Genomic DNA, 27,904 nt, shown 5'->3' on the forward strand with positions numbered 1-27,904 from the left:
CCTGTGCAGTAGTATCTATTTTATAAATATTTCAAATATGCCTCTCTGGAACTGAATTCTCCCCACCACTAAAATCAGACTTTAGTGGCTTTCAGACTGAGAATCCATCCTGCCTGCTAACACATGTCCAGCTGAACTGGGATCCACCACTGTAGCTGAACTCCAGCAGGGCCCCTCCTACTCTTGTCAGTAATCTGCCTGTCCCACCCTAGCCCATAGGAGCTGTGCTAAACTGTCTCTTCTGGGAGGTGAGGCATTCGCACCACTCATGTCCAGCAGGCATAAAAACCTCTTCTGATTTTGCCTGATGGATCAGTGTTTTGCTTCCAGGAAAGAAAGTGCAAGTTTTATGGTGAAAGCAATTTCCCTGTCTCCTAATTAATAACAACAGACCAAGGCCCACAGGCTGGGGAGGAGAACAGAGCTTAACTGAATTAAAAGGGGGTCCTAATGACTAGGGTCAAATTAGCCAGCATCACCTTTTCATCTTGGGGAATTGAAATGAAAGAGGATTTTTTATAGCAGGCTCTGGCTCCCACCATACACTCAGCCCTTTTAAAAACATCTCAGATAAAGTATGTTCTTCTTTTCCGCATTTAGTTGTCTGAAGTACAGAAAAGGTTGTTTGTGCGAGGCCTGGGAGCTTCAGTGTAGGCTGCAGTGCCATGTAGGCTCATTATTTATGAGCTGATGGAGGCACTGGGCAGCCAGTTGGTGACATCTGCAAGTGGCCTGTGGCAGAGAATTGAGAGTGGGGTGGGAGGCACTTGGAGATGGGTCAGCCTCAGGGCAGAGAACTCTGACCACCTCCTCCAGCCCTGGGAGTCTCTGAGCGCAGCAGCTCTAAGACAAGACAACAGTGATCAGGGCCGGACAAGGGCAACTTCCCCTGCAGGGGACAGCCATGGGGGCGCCGCTCACGGGGCTCCAGCGGGAAGTCAGGCGGTTTGTTGGGAGTCTCTCCAGCCCCCAGCAGTGTGGCCTCACTTGTGTTAGAACATTCTGCGCCTGCGCGAGTTTTTGCCGTACCGAAATAGCTCTGCGCCGGCGCGATCTGCCCCAGAACTTGCGACCGGAAGTTCACCGGAGTTCCTGTCCCCTATGCGGGTGGGGGGTGTAGCGGGAAGGAAGTGTGCTCGCCTCCGCTGTCCCCCAAGGGAGACGTGACGGGAAGCGTCCGTTGCCCCAGCGCTCCCCGTTGCTGGGAGACCGGAAGTGTGCGCCGCGGAGCTCTGTCCGGGGGAGCAGTGACTCTGGTTCCGAGAGGGATGGGGCCGACGTGGCTGGTGCTGGGAGGCGGGGCTGAGGGGCCAGCCGGGGAGTCCCGAGCGGCGCCGTGGCTGGATGGCAGGGGCAGCCCGGAGCGCGCCGCCGCACGGTAAGTGGCCGCCCGCGGTGGGGAGCCGGCGGGACGCGGCGCTCCGCCGGGCTCCCCCCGCCCCTGGAGCCCCGGCCGGGCCGGCGCCGATGCCCAGCGCCCCCACCCAGGGGAGGCGGGTCCCTGCGGCCGGGCCCAGCCGGCAATAGTGATGGTCCTCGCGGAGCCGAGAGACCGAGCTCCCGGGTAGGGACTGTCGGTGCAGCGCGGCCCCCGCGGCTGGGCTGACCGCGCCCGCTCGCTCCTGGCAGCCGCCTGGCACTGGCGGGACTCGCGGGACCTGCCCCGGCCCAGCCCGGGCCGCTGATCTGGTGTCCGGAGCCCCTGAGGGGCAGCGACGGGAGCCTGCTGCAGGAGAAGTTGCTTCCTAAGCCTGACTTGTGCCCAGCCCCAAGGGCTGGTGTCCCCGGCGCTGCGCGCCTGTCCACGGGCCTGCGGAGGTGCCCCTGGGCCGCAGTAACGTTAAACCCGCTTTTACACTCTGCCCAGCGCTTGGCCTCGGATGTCCGGGGGCAGTGAGTTTCACTGGCTAATTGGGTGTTGTGTAAAAATATTTCTTTTTTCCAGTTTTAAATTTGCTGCCCTTGGATTTCATTGGCTGTTATCTTGTTCCCGTGTTACAGGAGAAATGAACAGCACAGCCATACCTGATCTTGCTTCACTGCACCATTCAATATTTTATATGCCTCTTTCAAGAATCCTTTTTACTCATCTCCTTTTTACAGTAATAACTGTCTTTGGCTCTAATAATTTTCATCTTCCATGTCTATTTCTGCTATATCCTTTTGGAGATAGGGTGATGAGAGTGAAACAGTATTACAGGAAATGTATACCACTGATCTATAAATCAGCTCAAATGGCTTAAATCTGGCAAAGTTATAAACAACTGAAAACAGGTCTTAGAGTCAAAGGTATCACACAACTTAATCTATAGTGTGACTACCTTTGTCACATTTAATAATGGAAGTGAGCTGTAGCTCATGAAAGCTCATGCTCAAATAAATTGGTTAGTCTCTAAGGTGCCACAAGTACTCCTTTTCTTTTTGCAAATACAGACTAACACGGCTGTTACTCTGAAACCTAACATTTGCAGGATTTTCAGTACCATACTATCAATCAACTTGTTTGCTTTCTTCACTGCTGTTGTGCATTCACCTAGAGAACTTCATTGCACTGTGTATAGTGACAACACAGCTCTTTTCCCGGAGAGCTTTTATAATTTATAAATTTAATTTATAACCTAGTAAATTGTATGAGTTGATCAAATCATCCTTTCCGATGTGTATTAGTTAGATGAAATTCAGTGCTGACAAATTCAGTCATTCATGGTAAGATTGCTATAGATCAGTGGTTCCCAAACTTTAACAACCCGTGAACCCCTTTCACTAAAATGTCAAGTCTTGTGAACCCCGTCCTAAAAATGAATATTTCCAGGGATATTCTCCCTTACCTCAGCATAAATTATAAAAGCAGATCTTGGAAATATAAAATGTGTTTTTATGACATGCTTATTACACACTATTTATTAATTATTATGTATCATTACAGTATTTTTATTACATTATGAAAACAGCAACACTCTTCCAAGATCTCACTTTTGTAGCTTGTATCAGTTTTGATTAAACCTGTTATAAGACAAGGCTCCTATCAGAGGTGCCAGTAGGAAAAAGAGGTGCGGGGGCACTGCTGGAAAAGTGGGGGGCCTGCAGGGGCCACCAGAAAAAAAGGGGAGGGACCTGGGGAGGGTGGTCGTGCTGACGTGGGGCGGCATGTGACCCTCGTCGCCCCCCAGTACTGGTGCCTCTGGCTTCTATGTTTCATCAAGGAGTATCAGATGTGAAACAGCGTGAAGCCAACTCCGGTATTTAAGAAGCCAAAGAGTTCCTCCTATACAAGCATTCAGGTCTTGAGCAGTCCAGGCAAACAGTGCACATTACAACAAAGCTTAAACTTTTTCTTCATAATAATTTAAAAACAACACTAGCAGTCTATTTAATTTTAAAAACAGCAAAAAATATCCACCTCCCTTTCTATTTCATATAAGGAGTCTTGAAGTTTAAATCGCCTCAGTGTGATAGATATGCTTGCTTTGATATGCTTAGCTCTTGGAACTCCCCAAGGGCTGCTGGCCCCATGCTGCTCGGGGTCCCTATGGACAGCTCTGTCTGCCGTTAGGGAATTTTTTCCTGAGAACCCCCTGTAACATTTTGTGAACCCTCAGGGGTTCACGAACCACAGTTTGGGAACCACTGCTACAGATGTCTCTTCCTTTTAGATAAAAATTGTATCTTCAGGAATGCCATCTAGAGCCTTATGTTCTGAATATATTAGCTAATGTGTTCAAAATCTAGTTATAGTTGATTTTGAACACATTAGCTAATATATTGTAGGGTTTTTTTTAATATGTGTTAGCTGGTGGAGAAAATCTAGTGGCGAGCTCATGATGATGCCTGTTTATGCTCTAAGATAAATGTTATGAAGGCTCTAAAATACTCTTGCTCCAGGGCCTGAGGCTGATTGCAGGGTTGGGTCAGGAAGAAATCACACCTATCCCTGGGGGGTGAGGTTGATTGCCAAGTTGGTTTGGGAAGACATTTTCCTGTCCTTTGGGGGATGAGGCTTATTGCTAGCCTGGGTGAGGTCAGGAAGAAATACCCCCACCTCAAGCTACTCTATGGTTCAGTTAGGCGTTTTTGTGGGTGGTTTCACCACATTTTCCTCTGAAGATTCCAGTATTGGTTGCAGTTAGAGATGAGATCCTGAATTTGCTGGACCTTGGACTTTTCTGTGTTATATCTTGTGTTCCTAAGCCTGCTACCCTTCTTAGCTGTATGTATGCAGCTTTTAGTTGTGGGTATTGTGATGTTCACATGTATGTATGCTTTGCAGAAGGAGATGCACTCCATAAAGAGAGATGCGGTTCTGAATAGAGCAAGATATTCTTATGTGAGAGATCCTAGGGAAAGGGAGAGTACTGTGAAGTGCTTTGGGCTTCTCAGAAATGGCATGTGGTTTAGAGGTAAACTCCTGAGAGAGAACAAACACTGGGGCAATTAACTGGAAATTGGAGAGCCTGGTAAACCTTGTCAGAAGTGTTGGGGTTTTCAGTAGGAATCCGGAGGTTACTGCAGGGCTGATGGAATGAGGCTTTGGGAGAATTTGCTGGCTGCTGTTTCCATTTCCTCTTTAGTGAAATAACTTTTCTGTTCTGAGCAGTGTTCCACTGTGGCTCCATGAACAGGCAATGGGCTTCCAGGGAAAATAACTATACAAGTTCTTTCCAAGCACATTTAAAGTGTCATCGTGATGGAACGTGGGCTTGTGCCAAAAAGCCGCTAAAGCCGCGTTGTCTGAAAGGGCAGAGCTACTGGCTGTGAGGGGGAGGAGGCAGGCGCAGAGTGAACTCACTGCCACGCACAGACCACTTGAGAGTTGTTTGGAGGTCTGGGATGAACTTTCCAGGTGCATTGCTTGAAAACAGCTTGCAGAAAGAACTAGAAGGCTTCTTCAGCTTCAGCAGGGGACTCCGGCAGTTTCAGGAGCATCTTGTGTAAATATTTGGTTTTATCTCTTCTTCCTTTCTCTGACTTGCAGTAGATTTTTATCTTGGTGTGAATCTGCATTTCTGGTTCTGTTTGCATTTTCATAGAGACTGCTGCAGACTCTGCTTGCTGTATAAGTGCCTGGGGAGGAGGCCAGACTCTAGGCTTGCACACTGGGAGGGGAAATGTGATTCATTTTCATGCTTTGAATTCAACACCCCACCACTGCCAGGAGTGAGTGAATGGCAAAATTTCCACCCCTCTTTTCATCTTTCACTTTCTGTTGTGGCATCTGTTATTCCTGTGCTGGGAATACTTTTAGCTAGTTCAGTCATATGCTCTACAGCTGTGATTGAAAGGGCTAAGCAGAGCTAACCCTCTTCAGTACTTGGATAGGAGACCTCCACAGAACATGTTGGTGTTACAGAGAGTGGTACTTATGATTGTGTAAAGGGCACTTTCTCCTTTAAGGTGGTCCTGACCCCAGTATGATGGGGTGCTGTGCTGTTGGAGCTACTGTCTTTCAAATTAAGTGTTTAAATGAAGCCCTGACCATTTGGGTCTGTTGCATATATTGAATCCATCATCCACTTTTCCACAGGAACAATACAGATCTGCTTTAAATCCCAGTACACCTGGTGCTTTTAAAATTCTGCCCCATTGTCTTGGAGCATCTGAGATCCTCTCTGTCTCTCTAATTGTTTATCTGGCTCCCATTGCTGTGGTAGCTGAGTGCCTATGATAGGGGAAAATCGCAAAACTAGAAATGTGATGTGAACCTGTGACTTTAATGACACCATGATATATCTTCCTCCATTCCCCTGAGCGCTTTGGTCTTAAGGCAGTGTGGGGTTCTGGCTGCCCACTTCGTTGCTTTTAGTGGTATATTTGAGATGACTGTTTAATCTGGCTTTCCCTGTAGGTAATGTGCATTTAGAGACTTCACAGGCATTGTCTGCTCAGAAGTCTATAGCAGTGGGATACAGAATCAAGGAGACTATGGAGCTATGAATAGCAAGCTGTAAAGCAGTGGGACTTGAGGCACTATAAACTGACAAATGCTGGGATTGCTCTAAGCATCTTTCTGGGCATGGAGGTAGATATGGGTCAATTGTTGCGTGCAATCCCTCACTGCTTTGTCATAAATTCCTAACAGCCACCATGTAAGGAGCTTGGAGGAATATGCGGGGGTGCCTGTGCTACCAGAAAAGGGACTTGAGAGCCATGGGCCTCTTCTGACTCACCTGGGAGGATGTATAACTTCCTTCTCTGGTTTTATTAAGAAGAACAAACCCTAAGTCTCAGACAGTTAATTGACATGAGTGGAAGTAAGAGAATCTGGTTCTGCTTTTGTTGTCCCTTAAGCAACTGACATCTCTTCTGGAGAAGCAATTCTAGTCTCCCTAGTCATCTGCCTAGACTTCTTTCTAGAGCAAATCCTGCTAAGAGATCCGCAGTCAGCTGCGATCCATGCTTTGAGCTTTTGGGATTTGTTATTTTCCCCTCATACTCCTGTCTCTAAACAGGATTTTTGTTGTTTAGGCTAAATGGAGCTTCAGGTATCCAATTTATTTGCCATTTGGTCTCGGGCAGATGCGGGACCCTCATTTTGGTGGTTCCAACCCAGTAGGGCCTCCCCTTGTGTGACATGAGCTGTGGTGGCAGCTTCTCTTCCAGCCTGATCTTCTGCTGTGGTTCAAATTGTGACAGTGCACACCCACAGGATAACAACTGTACAGCAGAAGTGGGAATGTAAGGGGTTAGGGCCTATTCCAATGTTCCTCATCCAAGACAACACAAACTTTGATGAAAGCAGTTGTTTTGTTAGGATTGTTCTTTGCCTTAGCTTAGGCCCTTCTGCTTAGTACTGGGGCCAGCCCAGAGCTCTGCTACTTGGGGTCTGCCCAGCATGGCTACTCTCTTGGTATAGGAAGCTATTATTTTCCAAGCTCTCACCCTGCCACTAAGGACACCAGTTTCCATTAGCATAGAATCAGACTGGAAAAGGTGCTGAACACTCTGGCAGTTTATAACAGGAAATACTGTAAATGCAGACTCCCTTGCAGTTGGTTTAGTAGAGAGAAGATTGTGCTCTATACTTCCCCTAACCTCTAGCTATTTCTGCCCTAATGTGTATGAAACCTTCAGCCCACTATGTACTCATGCAATGGGAGGATGCATAGTCAGATACTAGATGGTTAAGGGTTTCAGAGTAACAGCCATGTTAGTCTGTATTCGCAAAAAGAAAAGGAGGACTTGTGGCACCTTAGAGACTAACCAATTTATTTGAGCATAAGCTTTCGTGAGCTACAGCTCACTTCATCGGATGCATGCCGTGGAAACTGCAGAAGACATTATATACACAGAGACCATGAAACAATACCTCCTCCCACCCCACTCTCCTGCTGGTAATAGCTTATCTAAAGTGATCACTCTCCTTACAATAAGAAAAGAAGTACTTGTGGCACCTTAGAGACTAACCAATTTATTTGAGCATGAGCTTTCGTGAGCTACAGCTCACTTCATTGGATGCATGCCGTGGAAACTGCATCAGACTTTCCTTACAATGTGTATGATAATCAAGTTGGGCCATTTCCAGCACAAATCCAGGTTTTCTCACCCTCCGCCCCCCCCCCCCAAACTCACTCTCCTGCTGGTAATAGCCCATCCAAAGTGACCACTCTCTTTACAATGTGTATGATAATCAAGGTGGGCCATTTCCAGCACAAATCCAGGTTTTCTCACCCCCCCCTCCAAAAACCACACACACAAACTCACTCTCCTGCTGGTAATAGCTTATCCAAAGTGACCACTCTCCCTACATAAAGCTTTCAGAACTCTCCCCTTTTTGGGAGGGTTCTCCAGGCCCCTTAGTTTTACAGTTGTTGTGCAGGGCTGTAGCTGAGAGAGACCTAGACTGTGTAAAGGAAGCCAGATGGCATGGAAGCGTCCCAGATGCATTCCATTGACAACAGGAGGTTTGCATCTACGCAACTGGGGTGGGAACCACATCTGACACAACTTCCTCTCTCTGTAGTCCTGTCATTAACACTTACCCCAAGCATTAGCCAGTGTCTGATCGCTGGGATGACTGTGAAGACCTGACAATTTGTCTGTCCTCAGGATACTAAGCAGAGTTTGTGGATTTTAGATGTGTTGTTTATAATCCTTTGATTCTGCTGGAGATAGTTGTGTTGCATAAATCTCCTCATTGTGATTGCTGAGGGCACTGACTGGAATTCCATCACCCATCACATGGCAAAGTGCTGGCATTTATGCCTGTAACAAGTGAACAATCTAATCTCTAATCTGATTCCCAGTGACACTCCTTGTCAGGGAGAACAGGGATTTTCAGAGTATTTATGAGATAGTTGGAAGGAGAACTTCTCCCTGAAAATTAATACGGTTCTCAGTCTCAAGAGGTTTGCTATCTGGAGATCAGCTATGATCAGAGAAGTTTTCATGCAACTGGCAGGCAGTTTGTTCTTGGAGCAGGACTTTGATCCAGCAGGACGTGAAGGCTTTTGGTCCCTCTCATTATAGCTACTGCGGCCCAGATGTACTAAAATTACTCCCCTTTAAAAGGTGAACTGCAGATAATTTTAAGAAAAGTGCCTCAACTGAGGGGTCAGAGCTTTTCTAGACCAGAAAAACTTGCTCCAGTACATTGATGTGCAGACCCCTAAAGTAGACACACTGCTTCAGTGCCACTTATTGCACTAATCTTCTAGCATGTCTCCATTGGGGATTTGCATTTGTGTAGTAACACTGATAGTGCAGTATGCCAGCCCTGCCCCCAAGTATAGAGAGAGCCTCTGCTCCAGTATATCCCTAAAATCACCTCATTACCTTTTTATCTTTATAGCTCCATTATACAAGGGCCTTGTTGGAGCCCACCTGGGACAGTGTATCCTATAGGGAGGAAACTTTGTCTAGGGGTGCAGTTTGAGCAGCAGAGACTCTGGAGAAACCAAGTGCTAAGGGGAGGTGCAGGAGGTTGGACTCCTTCCCATGGCAGGCGGAGACTGAGGGACCAAACAGGCATTTTCACATGTCAAATGATAGAGGATGTCCCTGTCCTCCAGTCAACTGCTCAAATCCGAGAAACTGAAACTAAGAAGAAACAGGAAGAGAAAAATATGGGTTCCCTGTGCAAAGGGGAATATATTTGGGAACCAAGCTACCCAGGAAGGGAATTGAAAGACAGAGGATATATGAGTTTGAGGCCATGATCCCCTCCAGAAGGGGACACGGACTCTGAGGGTTGAGCTAGGGGCCTTGCACTTTCTCTCAGAACTCAGCTTTTCCTCCTTCCTTTCAGAGATTGGCCAGCCAGGCTGAAGCTGCTCAGCGATGACAGGGCAAAGGTTTCTGCTTCATGGGACGCTTGCCTTGTTTCTGCTCAGCGTCCCCTGTGAAGCCCAGGAGCTCCCAGTGGGCAAGGCCACCACTGGTCCCAGTCCTCTGTGTGAGAAAGAGGCCGAGTCCTGGGGAACTTTGTTCAGTGGGGAACGACTGGATGCTTGGATCTTTTCTCTGATTGGCTCAGTTATGGTGGGGCTGAGTGGAGTCTTCCCCCTGCTGGTAGTTCCCCTTGAGACAGGAGCTGCCCTGCAATCAGAAGGTAAATCTTCTTTCTGGCTTTTTATTTCTGATGCCAGTCGTCTTCTCCCTCCCTCCCCCACAATAGGCAGTGACTGAATGGGGCAATGTTTGTATGCCTAACCCAGGAGCTGGGATCTTCCTGGTGCCCTGAAATGCAGGCACAGTCCACTCCTGTTATAAGATGGGTGACTTGTGCCATTCCTAAAAATGGGGCAAGTAGTCCCCTAGCTGAGTGTGGGGTTCTGGGACTTCAGGTGTAGAGCTCATACAAGGAGCATCCTCTAACTTGCATCCTGGGGTGGGGGGATGCTCACATCCTCCTCCACTTCCCTGGAGTACAGACTCCCGTCACCCAGGCCCCTTGAATGTACAGTTCATGCTCTGAGCCTCACTGCCAGGACACAGAGTTCTGAGGCACAACACCACCCACAGCTCGCTCAGGGCGATGAAGTGCCCTGGGGTCTGTGTCACACACAGTTCATTTCCCTCCTCATGTTCCCTGGTAGTTCAAGCTGCAAGGCCTCCTGATTTGGGTGTCTCTCACAACTTGTCAGGAGTGGTCTGGGCTGTGATTGGCATTTGTTTGTTTTTCAGTGGGATCCAATCGTTTGAAGCAGCTGTTGAGTTTTGCAATTGGTGGGCTTCTGGGGAACGTATTTCTGCACCTCCTCCCTGAGGCTTGGGCCTACACCTGCAGCGCCACTGCAGGTAATACCTGGCACTGTACTAATGCCCTGAGCACCAGAGCCAGCCCCAGGCACTGGCTGCTATGCTTTCTTGTGAATCTGCACCATGCTGCTTTTCTTAATGTTCCATCTCTCTGTGTAGGTGCCTGATGGGCTCTAGGGAACCTTTGCCTTTCTCCTGGTGCTGCTCCTGGAGCCGCTGTGAATCACTCCCCCTCCATTCCCTACCTTGGTACAACAGAGCCCAAATCTGCTGACCTCCTAGGCTGTGCCTGAGGAGAAGTGGTAGAAATTGACAATCCCTAGAGTTCTTGGGTGGGGAGGAAAGCAAGGTGCAGCTGGCAGAGTTCCAACTCTGCCAGAAAACTGAGCACCACGGCTGGGATGGCCCTGGTCTGCCCTGGGATAAAGCTTGGGACACAACTAGCATAGCCTCCTTCCGGTAGCTGTTTTCTAAAGGGCCCATGGAGACAAGTAATAAATTAGGTTTGCACATGGGCACACTAATGTCATGAGAAGCGGAGTGATGCTGAACCCTATAGGCCAGGGATCGGCAACCTTTGGCATGTAGCCCACCAGGGCCGGCCCTGTTTGTTTACTTGCTGTGCCTGCAGGTTCAGCTGATCGCGGCTCCCACTGGCAACAGTTCGCCATTTCAGGCCAATGGAGGCTGCGGGAAGCGGCGGCCAGCACACCCCTTGGCCCACGCCACTTCCTGCAGCACCTGTTGGCCTGGAGTGGCGAACCGTGGCCAGTGGGAGCTGCAATTGGCCGAACGTGCAGACGTGGCAGGTAAACAAATCAGCCCGGCCCGCTAGGGGGCTTACCCTGGTGGGCCATGTGCCAAAGGTTTCTGATCCCTGCTATAGGCGGTAGCTGCTCAGTAAGAAGAGAAACTTTTCCTGACTCTTCTGGGAACAGTGCTGCAGCGGGCCAGATTTTTGTCATCTCCCACCAAGGGCTGGATTCCCACTGATCTCTGCCTAAGGAATTGTGGAATCCATTCCTTCCTGAGAATGTAGGAGATAGAGGAACAGCCTGGATTTCTCATAATCTGCTATGTGGCACTTAAGTGGTAGAAATTCAGAATTCCTCTGCAAGGCTCTGTTTCTCCCCTGGTCCTTTCCACCTTCACTGCACAGGCAGGATCAGCAGAGCCCGGTGCCTTGGGCCCCCAGTGACTGCACTGTCTCTGCTGCAGCTTATTCACTTCTCTTGTTAGTCTTTTCTCTTGTCTTGAGCTTCCAGGTTTGCATGCCCCGCCTGGGTCACATTTCTAATGCTTTTGCCTGTCCTGTTCCTGGAGCAGTCTTTGCACCTGCAGTCAGGCCAAACAGATAAGGATCTGACAATCTCAGCCCTCATTGAAAGGAACATGTTGTAGCCTTGGGCTAATAACTTCCCCAGGTGTGGTGTGATGGGGAAGATCGGTATTTGGCTCAGCTTCCCAAAGCACAACCTTCATGTCTGTACGTGCTACTCACACAGGCTCAGATGCAGGATTTGTGCTGATACAAGCATCTTTGTAGCCTCCGGTAAGAGATTTCTGCCTTGCCCACCTTTACACAGTAATTTATGGAAGGGAGGCTTAGGAGCTGGGCTTAGAAGGCTCCTGAGAGTACTCAGGAGACATGATAGCCTCCATTGCTGGAGTATTGGAGATGTGAAGCCTAGTTTCTCCCTTGCCCTAGGTTGGATCAAGGATGAGTAGATGAAGCAAATGGGGTTTTCTGCAGGGTCTGTCTGTTCTGTGCTTCTCATAGGACTAAAGGAAATGCTTTCTGCCCTATATTCTTGTCTCAAGTCCCTCAGTCACAAGCTGCATTGTACTGGGGATGAGGCTTATCATTCAGGAACTCCAACAATGCAAACAGAGATCTCTTTTGCTTTCTAGGAGGTGGGCAGAGCTTGCAGCAGCAGCAGCTTCTTGGCCTCTGGGTGATCATTGGCTTCCTGACCTTCCTGGTACTGGAGAAGATGTTCCTAGAGAGTGAGAAGCAAGAATGGCCCAGCACGGTGAGTGGGTGATGAAAGGGGAAAAGTTTCCATACAAATACTGCACTGGGTACAGGGTACACACTGCTCCCCTCTGGATTCAGCCCCTTGGTCCCTCTCCTCCGTGAATCAGGGACACTCCAGTCTGGTGGAACATCCGTCGTCTTTATTCATGATCAGTTTCCCACCACCAGTTTCCAACTATATACAGGCTTTACAACTGCTTGGCCTAGCACAGGCCTGGACAGCAACAGACTTGAAGGCTCCTACTTCCTCTGAGCCTGGCCTCCCTCTCTTAGTTTCTGCCCCCACTTTCTCTCATTTCCTTCCAGCCTTATAGCTCCTGCTAATGAGGCTGGCAAGTGTGGTCAGTTACCAGGCAAATCCATTCTCCCTGATTGGAGCTGGAGTGGCAGGAGCTGATTAAGGGCTTCTCCAGCAGTACCCTGACACATGCACTAAACCCTATTACTCTCCCCTCCTGGTAGGCTCCTCAGGGGAACCTGGAGCTGTGATTTAACTCAAAGCGTGGTTTGGGAGGCCAGCAGTGCTGGGTGGAGACATGTGACTGGGCACTTGCTCCATTCTTCTGGAGTTGGGAAAGGAGACCTTTCATCTCCAAGCTAAGGTTTTGCCCTGTGGGTTTGGCAGGCATTTCTTGCCCCTGGGTTTTGGATTTTTTAAATTAAATCAGATTTATTTTTAAAAGGAAAAAATAAATCTGTTTAAAAAGAAATCTGAATGATATGTTAAGGCTTAAACTTATTATAGTTTCTTTAAAATATTTTAAATAAATATGCTGAATCCAAGAGTATATATCAAAAACTTTTTGAGTTAAAAGCTGCTTTTTTCTATAAAGAAAGAATCGGGGAAAACATGTAACGTTTGAGGTCAAGCTTTATAAATATGGCACAACAGTAGTAAATAAGAAATATGTTCACCATTTTCTAATATATTAATTATGTACAATGAATAAGAATCTGAAAATATTATGTTACTACACACATTTATTTAAGCTAATATACCCTCGTAGCGAGCAAAAAAAATCTAGTGTAAAGGCTCTATTTAGTTGTAAATCACCATGTTTTAATGGTTATGTCAACCAATGAAAATGCACCTTTCTTTAGAAAATAACTGAAGTACAAATGGAAACATTGATTAAAACAGATTATTTAAATTGAGGCTTTCCTCTTGGTGACTGATTTAAATCCACCATGGTGAGAAGAAGAGGTTCCCTGGGGTAGTGGGAATTATCCTCACCACCACTCTGGGCCCTTTGACTATGGGATTGGGCTGGTCACAATGGACGGGTCTTGTGATTGGCTTCTTTATGTGACATAGTGGATGAGGCAGGAGTCACCTAGCAACAAAGGGACAAATGGTCATTCACAAAGGGATGAGAGGTCAGCTCCAAAACTATGCAAATGGAGCATAAAGTGGCAAGCCCTTGGCAATCTACAGACTTTCTGGGCGGCATCTGAACTGTGCTGGGCTTTTGTTAGTCCCATCCTTCTAAGTAAGAGAAAATGAGACCACGCACTGAAAAGAGTTTGCAAAGAACAGCTAAATGTGACCCGTAAACCTAAGTGAGTGTGTGGAGCTGATACACCTATCCTGTCTCCTAACTTTCTCCTTATTATGTGGTACTGTGGGGTCTGATGTCCCCCATTCCACGATATACAGCCTTGTTATAGAGTCCCATTATATTCTTTACACTGAGGACCAAATGTTGTTATTTTGATCCCTGGTCCAGTGCACTTTAGCAAACTTCACTGCTCCTGAAGAATTTATATTGGGTTTAGAGTGTTTCTAGCCCCAGCAGAGAGATTTGACATTAAAATAATGTCTTTCAGATTCCTTTCTTGCTTCCACAAGTGCATGTCAATTTTTAGCTCAGCTACTTAAATATATGAATCCCATTTCATAAACTTGAATAAAGCCACCCAGAAATCTATTCCATTTCTGAAGGCTGTGGTTACTAGATTTGAGGCCAAAAACACATTCTGTTTGGGCTTTAGGGAGGGAAGGATTAAGGATAAAGGGAGACTTTCTAGGCCCCTCTTCTAGTCACACTCACTGTTGGAGGTTAGAAGTGGTAACAGTTGTTTCTCTCTGATTCAGGGCAATAATTCCACAGCACCTTCCAGAGGGACTCCAAATGGAAACAGCTTCTCCCTGCAGAAAGTAGCAGGCAAAGTCCAAAGAGCAAAGACAAACATGGCTCAGTGTAATGGCTCCTCTCTCTCATCTCGCCCACCGGACCGAAGAATCAAGGTAAATGATCAGCAAGCTGAACCCAGAGTGCAGAAGGAGGGAGTGCAGTGTCCTACACCGGCTCCCAGGTGAAATTGCCGTTATGCGTTGAGGAGGGAGAAGTTTGAAATTCAGCCAGAGTAGTGCAGGGCTTCTGCATTGAGGGTGGCTGAAAACCTGGTCTGGTATATTGTGGACAGAGCCATTCACAGAAAAATGTTGAAAGTTTAAGAGTGAATTGTTTAATTTAACCATATCTGAAACATCCAGGAGCAGACTGTACAACTCTTTCTAAAAATTCCGTACACAGTTACATCAGGGATGGAAAAGGGAAACTCTCAAAAGTCAGGAAAAGTCAGTTCCTTTGTCTTCACAACGATAATGCTCCTTGTGCATATGTTACCCCAGTGCTATCTTCAGTGAACTCATCAGACTGTCTCAAATAATAGTCTGAGAGCATGGGTTTTTTTGACTATCCTCTCATTATTTTCATTCTTTCATACCTGTGTTATTTTTAGTTTCTTTATTGACATACACTTTTTATGTGCTGATTTCTTTTTTCTTAACATCTGTACTGTAATAATTTAGCAATTTGGGGACTGAGGCAATTAACTACACAGCTAACTTAGCTTAGTGACTTTTGATGGTTTACGTATGAAAGAAAATTTTCACTCTTTTATTATTTGTGTTACATACACATCTATAGACTCCAGTCAAGGATCAGGACCCCATTGTGCTAGACACTGTACAAACAGTAAAAGAGCATATCTGCCTCAGAGCTTACAGTTTAAGTTTTTAAGGCAACATGCAACAAATGTTTGACTAACTTTAGAGAAGGAAGTGAGAGGGTAACCATAAGATGTGGTTACATGGGCTGGCTAGTTCACAACTTAATTACACTCAGTTAAAAGCTTCTTATAAACTCTTCCCTTTCCTCTTTTAATTCTGTTTCCTTTTATTTTAAATCTCTGCTTTTGTCTATTTCTTAATTTATTTTGCTGCTCTTTGTTATCCTTTAATATGTAGGATGCTATGTAAATCTAGTTTACTAAGTACTTTTCATGTTCGTGACTTTCACATGCTCTGGTGTGTGCACAGGTTGGAAGATACTACTTCAGTGTGTCTAAAGGTGAAGAAAAATTGTATGATGATGTGCCAATATTTTAAAGGAAATGGGATGACCCGGATATCTACAGGTTGATTAGCTTGGTATCAATCCCATGCAAAATCATAGAAAGGCTGATGTGAAACATAATCAGTAAAAACTTAAAAGATGGTAGCATAGTTAGTACCAGCCAACTTGGTTTTATGGAAACTAGGTCTTGTCAGCAAAACTTGATGTAATGTTTGATTATATCACAAGTTTTATTTATAAAAGTAACTGTGTCGATATAGTGTTCTTCTGTAAGGTATTTGACTAGTCCCAAATGGCATTCTGATAAAATTAGCAATATACAAAATTAATGTAGCCCATATTATATGGATTAAAACAGTTTAACTGATTGATCATAAAACGTAATTGTAAATGGGGAATTATCATCCAGTGGAAGTACAGTCCATCAGGGATCTATTCTCAGCTCATTGTTTAATATTTGTATCAATTATCTGAAAGAAAACATAAAATCATTGCTAGTAAATTTGCAGATGACACAAATTGGTGGAGCGGTAAATAATTATGAGGATAATTTAGTTATACAGATCAACCTGCATCACTAAGTAAGGTGGGCTTATTTGAACAGCCAAATGCAAGGTCGTACATCTAGGAACAAAGAGTGAGGGGTCACACTTAATAGATGGGGGACTGTATTATAGAAAGCAGTACTCAAGGGCCATGGTAGATAATAAATTAAAAATTAGCTTCTGTTGTGGTGCTGTTAAGAGGGTGAACACAGTCCTTGGATCTATAAGCGGGGGAATATCTAGTAGGAATAGGGAGGTGGTATTACCTCTGTATACAGCATTAGTGAGACCATAACTGAAATACTGTGTCCAGTTCTGGTGCCCAGACTTCAAAAAGAAGACTGAAAAATTGGACAGGGTTCATAAAAGAGCTACAGGAATTATATGAGATCTGAAAAATATGTCTTACAGTGAGAGACTAAAGACATTTAATCTCAGAGGAGGTTAATAGATTACTTGATCATGATCTGTCAGTACCTACATGATGAAGAGATTTCTGTTAGTGGATGGCTTTTTAATCTAGCCAAATGAGGCATAACGCAATCTGATGCTTGGAAACTAAAACTAGACAATTTAGGATTAGAAATAAGGCATAATTTTTAATGAGGTTAATTAACCATTGGAACAACTTACTTAAGGATGAGGTAGATTCTCTACCACTTGCAGTCTTTAAATCAAGACTGGATGTCTTTCTAAAAGATATTCTATAGCTCAAACATAAAGTGTGGGTTTGACACACAAATTATCAGGAAAGATTCTTTGTCATGTGTTACAGATGAGATGGTCGTAATAGTCCCTTCTGGCCTTAAAATCTGTGTGTATTGGTTTTGAGAGAGTCTGTGGTCATATTATGAAAGTCCTTGTTGTAGTAATGAGTATGCATAAGGGGGCAGTTAATGCTATATGTGCAACCTTAATTGTGGTGTTTCCTGACTTCTAAATCATATGATTTTAATGTTCTCCTTGTGAGACTTTTTTGTATGGAGTTCCTGTGGTGGTTTTATACGAGTTGTGTTTTGAAGAAAATACTGGCCAAAATGGGGAAAGTACCATAAAAGGGAGATTTGACGCTTCAGGACTCCAAAGCTCTGTAGGCCACAACAAATTGGCAGTAATGCATTTAAATCAGAACTGTAACACTTTATCTAACCACTGCCTATACAACCTCTTCCACCTTAGAAGCTATGTAGATGGGGAAGGTCCTTTACCCTGGCCAAGAGTATAACATGCACAGGAGGGGAACCCTAAGATGTGCAGGATGCCTTCCTCAATAGCTTTGCTCATGAAAAAGTCTTAGGAACACATCCCTCCTCTCCTTATCAGGCCCAGGGGCTGCTACTGATCTGCAGCAATATGTTCCAGTGCCTAGGTACAAGAGAACTACCATGAGCTGATAGTCTTTCTCCAGCTGCACTCTTCATGAGCTTAGAGAATATCCTGTGGTGCAGTCTCCGGACGTAAGTGTCACAGGCTCATAACTGTCAAATCAAAACAAAGTTTCTTCAGAAAACCCTGGCTTCACTTCTCTTCAATGACAGTTTTCACCCGAGCCATTGACAAGAAAAAGTGGCCATGTTTTAATCATGGGAAGTGGATTTGTTTTCTCTGTTCGTATTTGCTGAGAAAGTGTTGTGTTTTTTTGTTTTCTTTTGTTTTGCTTAAACTTAAATGAATAATTACCACTCCCCTTTGGGCAAAGCCCAATCCTGGAAAATATTGGCTTGAAAAGGAGAAAAAACTTCAGACAGTTATCCATGACTGAAAATGGGATGAGAACAGAAAGTGATTTGCATTCATGATTCTCGAGACACTGCTGCATCCACCTGTTACAGTAATGCACATGTGGAACTTGCTTTTGCCTGTTGGCTTTTTCTTTTTTTACACTCTCTTCTTGGCATCTGTGATTTTTCCCCTCTCTCCCACCCCCCCGCACAGATTTTTCTAGTCTGTGTTTCTATTTTCTTTCCCAGGTAGTTCGTGGGGGTTGATTCTGCTTTTCTCCCATAATTACTTTTATTTTCTTGTTATGTTTGGTTACAGTTAACATGCAAAAACAATCCGTTTTAACCCTGTTTTCACATGCTCATCATTTTCTAAAACATTCATCTTCTGAGCTAAAATTTTTCCAGGCTTGATCTCTGCCCAAATAGGTGTTTTGGGGTTTTTTTTTTTTTTTTTTTTTAAGTTTGAGCAAAATCACTTCAGCTAGCTTTGAAATTTGTGTGTTCCACTTTTACTGAAAATTCAACAGCAGAACTTTTAAACCTGGCTGGTAATTAGGCCTCATTATTAACTTCCTACCCCTTATTCTCACACTTAGTTCATATATGTACTGCTCAAAGTTCTGAATATTTGAAAAGACATACTGAGCATGAGTAGTAGAAAATGTCTCTAAATAATTTTTACTTGGAGAAACAAACTTCCTCGTTGCAGAAAACACTACCCGAGAACAGGTGACACTAACCACTTGCTCCCCCCATGGAAGTCTTCCCAGTCGCACACATGTTGAGGCTTGAAAAGCCCTGGGAAATATCCAAACCACCACCTGCAAATCAGATATGTGCCCATCTTGGTTGATGAGAGTCAAAGAACAGTAACTTTGCCCAATGCTAGCAGAAATGTCTGCTCAATGTCTCTTTCAGAGAAGTAAATGTGCCAGTCCTTTTGACAAGCAAAGTTGTTTGCTTGATCCTCAAAAAGCCAGCACTAAATGCAGAAAACCACTTGACCTCCCGTTCCTAGCAAAATTGTTCAAACCAAAAATAACTGCCGAACTCCAGCGTGTGACATCTGTGAATATCCTTGATGTTTCACAACCAGACTTCAGATCAGGACACAGTACAGACACTCCTCGTAGCACTGATGGGCAACCTCTTAGCAAAGGAGAGAGGTCATATCTCAGTGTTCATACTGCTTGTTATCTCTAACATTCAACACAGTTGACCATAAGTTACTGTTGACCTGCTTATATGATACAGCTGAAGTAGATAGCCCACCTCTACAGGACCCAGACAGTGGTGATAGGAATCTGTTCCTCTTCTCAAAAGAGTCTTCACCTACAGATTTCTTCAGGGATCTATCTTGTTCCCTCTCTTCTTAAATATGTACATAAGCTCACTTGGAGAGGTAGTGAGACACCATGGGTAGACTGCTAACTAACAGTACTCAGCTACATATCTAATATTCTACACACACAGCCAGTGCTATCACAGGGGTGTCCCAAGGGCAACAGGAGAGCAGCAGATTGAAATTCAATCCAGGGAGACTGAAGTGAAGCTGGTCAATAGGGGCAATGTTCTGAAGAATTAACTGGGTCACTGGCTTTTCCTTTCATCAAAGGCATCTTCACCCCATTCCTGTCAAGGTGGCATAAAGCCTCAGGGATTTGCTTGATTCATCAGTAACGCTGGATGTACAAGTAACTTCAGCTCTATGATATAACCACATTTGCTCCAACCCCTCAGACAGAGACAAACACCTACAAGATCTCTATCAAGTGTTCTTAGAACTACAGTACCCACCTGCTGAAGTGAAGAAACGGATTGACAGAGCCAGAAGAGTACACAGAAGTTACCTACTACAGGACAGGCCCAACAAAGAAAATAACAGAATGCCACTAGCCATCACCTTCAGCCCCCAACTAAAACCTGTCCAACGCATCATCAAGGATCTACAACCTATCCTGAAGGACGACCCATCACTCTCACAGATCTTGGGAGGCAGGCCAGTCCTTGCTTACAGACAGCCCCCCAACATGAAGCAAATACTCACCAGCAACCACACACCACACAACAGAACCACAAACCCAGGAACCTATCCTTGCAACAAAGCCCGTTACCAACTGTATCCACATATCTATTCAGGGGACACCATCATAGGGCCTAATCACATCAGCCACACTATCAGAGGCTCGTTCACCTGCACATCTACCAATGCGATATATGCCATCATGTGCCAGCAATGCCCCTCTGCCATGTACATTGGTCAAACTGGATAGTCTCTACATAAAAGAATAAATGGACACAAATCAGACGTCAAGAATTAGAACATTCAAACAACAGTCGGAGAACACTTCAATCTCTTTGGTCACTCGATTTATGGACCTAAAAATGGCAATTCTTCAACAAAAAAACTTCAAAAACAGACTCCGAGAGACTGCTGAATTGGAATTAATTGGCAAACTGGATACAATTAACTTAGGCTTGAATAAAGACTGGGAGTGGATGTGTCATTACACAAAGTAAAACTATTTCCCCATGTTTATTCCCCCCCTCCCCCCACCCCCCCATTTCTCAAACATTCTTGTCAACTGCTGGAAATGGCCCACCTTGATTGTCACTACAAAAGGTTTTTTTCCCCCCGCTCTCCTGCTGGTAATAGCTCACCTTACCTGATCACTCTCATTATAGTGTGTATGGTAACACCCATTGTTTCATGTTCTCTGTGTTTATAAATCTCCCTACTGTATTTTCCACTGAATGTATCCAGTGAAGTGAGCTGTAGCTCACAAAAGCTTATGCTCAAATAAATTTGTCCATCTCTAAGGTGGCACAAGTCCTCCTTTTCTTTTTTCAGTGACCATAAATGCCTCATGCCTTCTTCAGCTTGTTAGAAGACATTGCCTTTTCCTTGGGCAAGGATTTGGACGCAGCAATCCACATAGTGATCAGTCTCCTCCAAAGTGTATTACCATTAACTCTGTGTCTGGTCTTGAAGGCAGAAGTAATGCAGAGGCCCTGTTTTATGCATAATTTAGCTGTCAGACTCAACAGGCTGGGCCACCATCACCTCATGCTCCAGTCCTTCTTCTAACTCTTAATCTGCCTCCATTGCCAATTCAAGGCCTTGGTCCTGATCTTCAAAGCCAGCAATGGATCAGATCCCATCTACACCAGTGACTGCATCTCCATCCATGACCCACCAAGGCAACCGTACTCCTTTAGGATTATACAACTCAAAGTACATGAGAGCAAGAGATAGTGCTCAGTCAAGTGGGTTCAGCTATGGAATGAGCTTCCAAAAGATTTAGACTAATCTAGAGCCTGATCACCTTCGCGCATGCCTTTCCTGTGATAACGTTTTCCCACTAGCGAGATTGAGATGCCTTAAGCGGTTTCCTAGAACCACAAAAGCGCAGAAGACTCCATGAAGTCCACTAGAGACATTGCTATGTAAATCGAATTAATTTGTGCAGAACTTAAATACTATAGTGGTGGGCACTATAGAAAACCCTAAAAAAGAGATGGAGACAAGCCAGTGTGGGGGCAGCAGGTGGGCACTTGCTTGTAGTTGTTCAGAAGTGTTTATCAGTATATGTCAATAGGCGGCAGCCAACCTTAAAGTAGGTCCATCAGAATTGAAATTGACTTCTTTAGGGGCTGTTAGCACTTTCCTTTGATTGGTTTCTTGTTCTTTAAGAAAAAAATCTGCAAAATTCTTGTTTTTAATGTTTTTAATATTTAATGCAATAGTTAAAGTTTTTAAGCCACAAAAAGTAAATTTCAGCTTCCACCAGCAGCATTAGCTCTGCTGCTTTGTACCTCCCATGTCTTGCATGGGAGACATTTGACAAGTTGTATATTAAACTATGCAATTGACTAGAAAACAGACTCTATTTATATTAGAACCCAGTCACTTATGCAAATTTGTGGGCACCATCTGAAATCTGTTGTTGCTTTACAATTGGATTTATTCCTCCAGACTGCCTTCCTGCTCTTCCCTTTCTCTAGTAAGCTTCTTTCTCTTCTTTCTTCTCTCCCTGTCTTTAGAGCTCTTTCTAGGCTTGTACCTCTCTTCCCCTTCCCCACTAAACTGGAATTCTCAACCCTAAGGCTCCCTCTGTCTGCACTAAAGCTGAATGTGGCAATACAGTGTCCTGTCTGAAGCACAGACATGGGGTTTAAGCCATTGACCAGCCCTGCCCCACCATGATTCACCTGCTCTTAGAGTAGGTAATTGCTCGTTGGCTGTACCTGATGCTTCCCCCTACCCTGAACCTCATCAAATTCCCTCACTCATGAATGCCTCTGACTTCCCTCTGCAGATCAGTGGATACCTTAACCTGTTGGCCAATACCATTGATAACTTCACACATGGCCTGGCGGTGGCAGCCAGCTTCCTGGTTAGCAGAAAGGTAAGGTTTGTGCTGCACCCACCTGCCAAACTGGAGATCAGGGGGAACCCTTCTCTCAGCTGTAGTGTGTGCCTGCCTGCCAAGTAAAGGACTTGGGGATCCCTTCCCCAAGGGGTAGCTGCCAAGATAGTGTTGTGCTGGAGAAAACAACAGGGAGCAGCCCTGCTTGGGACATAACTTTTCTGGCTCTAATGTTTCAGATCTGGGAGACCCTTGGCCCTGCACTAGGCATGCATGGGCCAGGTAGTTATCTCATATGTCTCTATAGCAGGGGTTGGCAACCTTTCAGAAGTGGTGTGTCGAGTCTTCATTTATTCACTCGAATTTAAGGTTTCGCGTGCCAGTACTACATTTTAATGTTTTTAGAAGGTCTCTTTCTATAAGTCTGTAATATATAACTAAATTATTGTTGTATGTAAATAAGGTTTTGAAAATGTTTAAGAAGCTTCATTTAAAATGCAGAGCCCTCGGACCCGTGGCCAGGACCCGGGCAGTGTGAGAGCCACTGAAAATCCGCTCGCGTGCTGCCTTTGGCACACGTGCCATAGGTTGCCTACCCCTGCTCTATAGTGAGCACTTTACACAGGGCAGCCAGAGTCCATTCACTCCAGGGGTGGGAGGGCTGTAGTCTCTGCATCACTGAGCTTTGAGACCATTTCCTAATAGACTTTTCCCATCTTCTGCAGGTTGGGCTCCTAACCACTATGGCAATCCTACTGCACGAAATCCCACATGAGGTGAGAAGGGTCTGCAGCCTGCTGCCAGGGCAGCTGGGAAGTTAGGACCTGGTCTGAAGCAGAACAGCAGTGCTCTGTGTGCAGGAAGAGGGCTGGCGGGGTTACCTCTGCTCTGCATCATTCTTCCCTTTCCTTGGAGGATCTGCTCCCTGCCGAGTGTTGGTGTTCACCCATCATGTTCCTAGTCGTGCTATCTCCTTTGTTAATGCTGGTCTCTGTGTTCAGGAGAGTTAGGATCGATAACCACTGACTCTGCTTTCCCATAGGTAGGAGATTTCGCCATCCTGCTCCGGGCTGGGTTTGACCGCTGGAGTGCAGCCAAGATGCAGCTTTCCACAGCTCTGGGGGGAATTCTAGGAACCTGCTTCGCAATCTGTTCTCAGTCGCCTAAAGGGACAGGTAAGGCTCACTGGGGCTGCATTGAGGAATGTGTCTGCTTGTGTGCCTACTTTCCTCTGTCTGTTCTCCTGTATCCCTTCTCATTACTAATGGTGATTTTCACTGCATGTGCAGGGGAAACCATAGCTTGGATTCTGCCATTCACCTCTGGGGGATTCCTGTACATTGCCTTGGTAAACGTTGTGCCTGACCTCCTAGAGGAGAAGAATCCCTGGTAAGTGGCTCCATCGTGGTTATTAGTATGCTGGTATGGCATTTCTGCTGTGGTGGTGGGAGAGAACATGGTGGTAAAGCCTCTGTTCCTGGGAGCAGGTGAGCACTTTCTCCCCAAATCCCGTGAGAGGTGAGATGGTATCTAGCAGAGTCTGCTATGCTGTGCCAGGTACTCAGGCTTCGGCCAAAAGCTATCTCTAATATAATGTGCTGGCTCCTGAGCATGTTAGATAGAACAGATTCAGTCTAGGCTGTTTAGCCAAGCGCCTGACCTAACGCTGTCCTCAGGGTATCTACTCCTTCCCCCATCCCTAATTCGGTGCTTTGCTGAATTGACATGGGGGGGTATAAAACAAGCAATCAATGCCAATTTGATACTGAATACTGATGGAATTCATCTGTTGACATGAATGCATTCAGCTCCCAGCAAAGCCAGTGTCACTTCCAATTATTTTTTAACCCTCTGATCTTTGAGAGTTTGCCACTTCAGGGATCTAGGGACCATTCTCTTTCAGAGGATTAGCAGGTTATTGTGACTTAAGATTTCTCAGTCACGTTCCATTATGATGGATTTTTAATTCTTCCCATTGCACTCTGCTCCCTAGAGTTATTAATTTCCCAACATTTGTTTTCCCAAAATATAGTCTTTTGTGCTGCTGCTGTTCGGTGACAAACCCCAAATCTCCATTCACTACTGTCATTCGTAGTACCCATCTTCCATAGAATGATCACTATATCCTTACCGCTTCGAGTAGCCAGCCTTGTCTCCTGTTAGAGTGGTTTCTCAGACCTCTCTCTGCCACACAGAAGGAAGTGTTGTGAATATCTTTCCTACTCCTGGAGGTGGCTCCCTTGCCCATGTGCATGTCCTCACTCAGACAACAGCCCCGGTCCGTGACCATTCTAGAGGGACAGAGTGCATAAGACAGTGGGGGGCAAACTTTTTTTTGCCTGAGGGCCACATTGGGGTTCTGAAACTGAATGGAGGGCCGGGTAGGGAAGGATGTGCCTCGCCAAACAGCCTGGTCCCCTCCCACTTCCTGCCCCCGCCTGCCCCCTTAGAACCCCCGACCCATCCAACCCCCCTGCTCCTTGTCCCATGACCGCCCCCTCCCAGAACCTTCCCGCCCCTAATTGCTTCCCCTGGGACCCACCCCCTATCCAACCCCCCCTGACTGCCCCAACCCCTATCCACACCCCTGCCCCCAGACAGGCTCCCCGGGACTCCCGTGCCTAACCAACCACCCTCTGACCCAACCCTCTCCCCGCCCCCTTACCATGCCTCTCAGAGCACCAGGACTGGCAGCCGTGCCGCCTGGTCAGAGCCAGCCACACTGCTGTGCTGCCTGCCAGGAGCTCGCAGCCCAGCCGCCCACAGCACTAGCAGCATGGTGAGCTGAGGCTGCGGGGGAGGGGCCACAGCAGGGAATGGGCCGGGAGCTCAAGGGCCGGGCAGGATGGTCCCATGGGCCACAGTTTGCCCATCTCTGGCATATGAGATTGGACTCCTGAGTCCCTGTACTTGTGCAGATTGGGACTGGTTCCTGGCCCATTCTGACTCTCTCTCGTTTCTTCCCCAGGAACTCCCTGCAGCAGGTCCTTCTCCTGTGCACAGGCATTACAGTCATGGTGCTGCTCTCACTCACTACAGAATGACCTCCACTCAGACAACCTCATGCTGCCTCCCAGAGCTGCATTGACTTTGAGCTGTTACAAAGCAATAAGGAACACTAATGTAACTTCCTGTGTGTGCGCTTGTGGGTCCAGCTGCTAGTGAGAGAGGCAGGTGAGAAAAAGAGGGAGTCATTGGGGATGCTGGACTCCGTTCCCTGGCTCTTCTATCCCTGCTCTGTTAAAATCCCACAAACCAGGGCTTCCAATGTTGGTGTTTTATGGAGTGAAAGCTTTTGACGAGCAGAAATGAACCGAGAACCTGTTCCAAGAACAGACTGTGTCTCACCCTGGAGTAAGAACAAGTGTTGGAACTGCACATCTTAAGCTGCTGAGTGAATAGGACAAGATCCCTTTATCTGGCAAAGAAGGATTTACCTGCTAGTCCAGGCCCAGAGAGAAAACAATTCTCCAAAGCAGCAGCAAACCACCAACATTCCCCAGTGCAGCCTACCTAGCAGGAGCAAAGGTACTATCAAAACCACATAGTTAGATAGACGTGAGAAGGCCCCTTCCCACTCAGCCCTCATTTATCAGTAGAAAAAAGGGAAGGTGTCAGCCTGGACAGTCTGCCTCTCTGAGTTCCTCTGCCTTAGCTTTGAAATCAGGCCTAATACTTGAGGCAGGTTGGAACAGGAGGTTATATAGCTTAGCCTGAAAGCTTCTGCCTTTAACCTTAACTCCTCTGTTTAGAGAACCTATCCCCTCCCCTGTTCAATCAGCCTAGGTGCATATTTGAGAAATGGTCAGCAAATGTTTCCTGTCATCCCAGGTCATCAACTCACCTGTATCTGGGGGAAACCTGCTCAGTCACTGCCCCCCTCCTAAGGCCTCTCATCAGCAGGTGGAGAGTGAGCAGGGCTTGGACTCCGGCCGCCACCAGAGGAGGAATGGAGGAGAGAGAAAACGCTGACTGTATATAGAGAAAGGGCAGAGTAGAGAAGAAAACATCATGCGTGTGTGAAAGAGATGGCGAGGGGCAGTGTTTCTCAAGGACCAGTCCATGAGATCTCCCTGACACAGTTTAGGAAGGCAGCAAGCCAGTCCCTGGTAACAAAAAGGTTGAGAAACACTGGAAAGGGGAACCTGCTGGTGAGAAGGATGAAAAGTGAGTCTGAAATCACTGTGGCTGCAAAGCTGGGAGAAGGAATCTGAGTGTGACTGTGCCCTTGAGTTTAAGTCATGTGGTGTCTGGGATCCCATTTGATGGCAGTTTAACCGACTAGTAAAACTAAACCTAAAAATTCTTGGTTTTGGCTGACGGGGATTACCAACTCTGACAACCCCACCTCCTCTGGAATGTCAGAACTCCCTAAACATATGCACAATTGCTTAGGCCTTACCTATAGAAGAAAATTGTACCGATTTGAATTAAATCTGTTTAGAACCAATGTAGTTAATTTAATGCTACCTCCTTGTGTGAGGCACAAAATAAGAGTCCACAACAAGGTGTTCTGAATCCTTCCTATTCCATCAGACATCACATAGGATACAAATAAGCTCTGCCATTAACCAGGGGTTGCATCAGTTTAACTAAATCTGGCTCTAAATTGCTTTTGTTAAATAAATACAGCTTTCTTGTGTAGCTAGGGCCTTTTTGAAAAGGGCTGGCTCCCGCTGCTGTTCAGGACATTTAGAGCTCCAGTGAGTGGCCAGGTTGCTTAGGCAGTAACAAGCCAGAAGCGCGGCCTAGAGCAGGTTGTCCTCATTTCCTTTAGAGCTCTGAAAATTTTGACTATTTCCATGTGATAGCCTGAGAGCTTCTGCTTGCAACATTCTCTGCAGAAGGGCCAGTGACTAAAATCCCTGCAGCTTTCCTTACCTGTCCCTACATTACCAGCTAGACCTGTTGGAGCCATGAGGGAGGCTGTTTCAGTACAATGCTCTGTTTCCCCTGGAAAGTTGCCTTCCCATGACAGCTGCTTCCTATATCATCCAGCTGCTGTGAGCTCCAATCAAGCATTCACTCTCTTCTTTTCAGGCATCAGAGATGACCCCTAGCCCTAAAGTACTCAGAGGCGACAAGATACCAATTCCACCACAGTGTGGCTAGTTTACCTGGGGGTAGGAGCTACAAAACCTCTGATGTGGGAGCCTGGAAGAAGCAAATGTATGTACGCCCAGTAGTTCCCAAGAGTTTGTGTTAGGTGAAAATCAGGTTGGCATTTTTTAAGTTGAGGGCCTAGTGCATTGCAGGGCTTAGTGCCTGGGCCTTGGTGCTATTGCATCAGTGCTGGGTTTGGCTAAGAATGTAAACCACAGCAGGGATTCTGCTCAGTGTTCAGGAATGTGCAGTGGGTGACACTGAAGCATTAATCACGGAGCTGTGTCTTTTGGCTGGCAGCCCAAGCCTGGACTGAGTCTGCAGTTCCTGAGAAGCTGCACCCACAGGGGCAGCACAGGGCCTTGAAGAGCGATGATTAGCTGCTCCACTGCATGCTGTGGGAGGGAGGTTGTTAGCCACTCCACTACATTTGTCACTTTTGGAAATGCAGAAAGAATCCTATTTTCTAGCTCTATTTTTTCAGCTACTCTTGTGCATTTTCCCATTCATCTGTATTGATCTGATCTGCGTGGAGACAATAGAGATGAAATAAATGGTTCTGAGTGTG

The 27,904-nt window shown here is 46.0% G+C and overlaps 1 protein-coding gene across 2 annotated transcripts; it reads left to right on the forward strand.

Annotated features, from left to right (window-relative positions):
- The first annotated feature begins 1,229 nt into the window (after positions 1–1,229).
- Positions 1,230–27,904, forward strand: SLC39A13 (solute carrier family 39 member 13). 2 transcript variants are annotated; one of them, XM_084630265.1, is made up of 10 exons: positions 1,230–1,378; positions 9,242–9,544; positions 10,120–10,233; positions 12,106–12,227; positions 14,328–14,480; positions 22,183–22,272; positions 22,959–23,009; positions 23,276–23,408; positions 23,523–23,622; positions 25,202–27,904. In XM_084630265.1, exons 2-10 carry the CDS (start codon positions 9,274–9,276, stop codon positions 25,275–25,277), a joined length of 1,110 nt encoding a protein of 369 aa, XP_084486391.1. In that variant the 5' UTR covers positions 1,230–1,378; positions 9,242–9,273; the 3' UTR covers positions 25,278–27,904. The 2 variants fall into 2 exon arrangements, with proteins under 2 accessions (XP_084486391.1, XP_084486392.1); XM_084630266.1 differs by lacking the exon at positions 1,230–1,378 and adding an exon at positions 4,806–4,928.

Source organism: Lepidochelys olivacea (assembly GCF_965140295.1).
Source record: "Lepidochelys olivacea isolate rLepOli2 genome assembly, chromosome: 6".
Taxonomy (NCBI): Eukaryota; Metazoa; Chordata; order Testudines; family Cheloniidae; genus Lepidochelys; species Lepidochelys olivacea.

Coding starts and splice junctions, on each gene's coding strand:
- SLC39A13 (XM_084630265.1), top strand. CDS start 9,274: ATGACAGGGCAAAGGTTTCTGCTTCATGGGACGCTTGCCTTGTTTCTG. Junction 10,234..12,105: donor CACCTGCAGCGCCACTGCAG/GTAATACCTGGC, acceptor TTTGCTTTCTAG/GAGGTGGGCAGAGCTTGCAG. Junction 22,273..22,958: donor GCTTCCTGGTTAGCAGAAAG/GTAAGGTTTGTG, acceptor CATCTTCTGCAG/GTTGGGCTCCTAACCACTAT.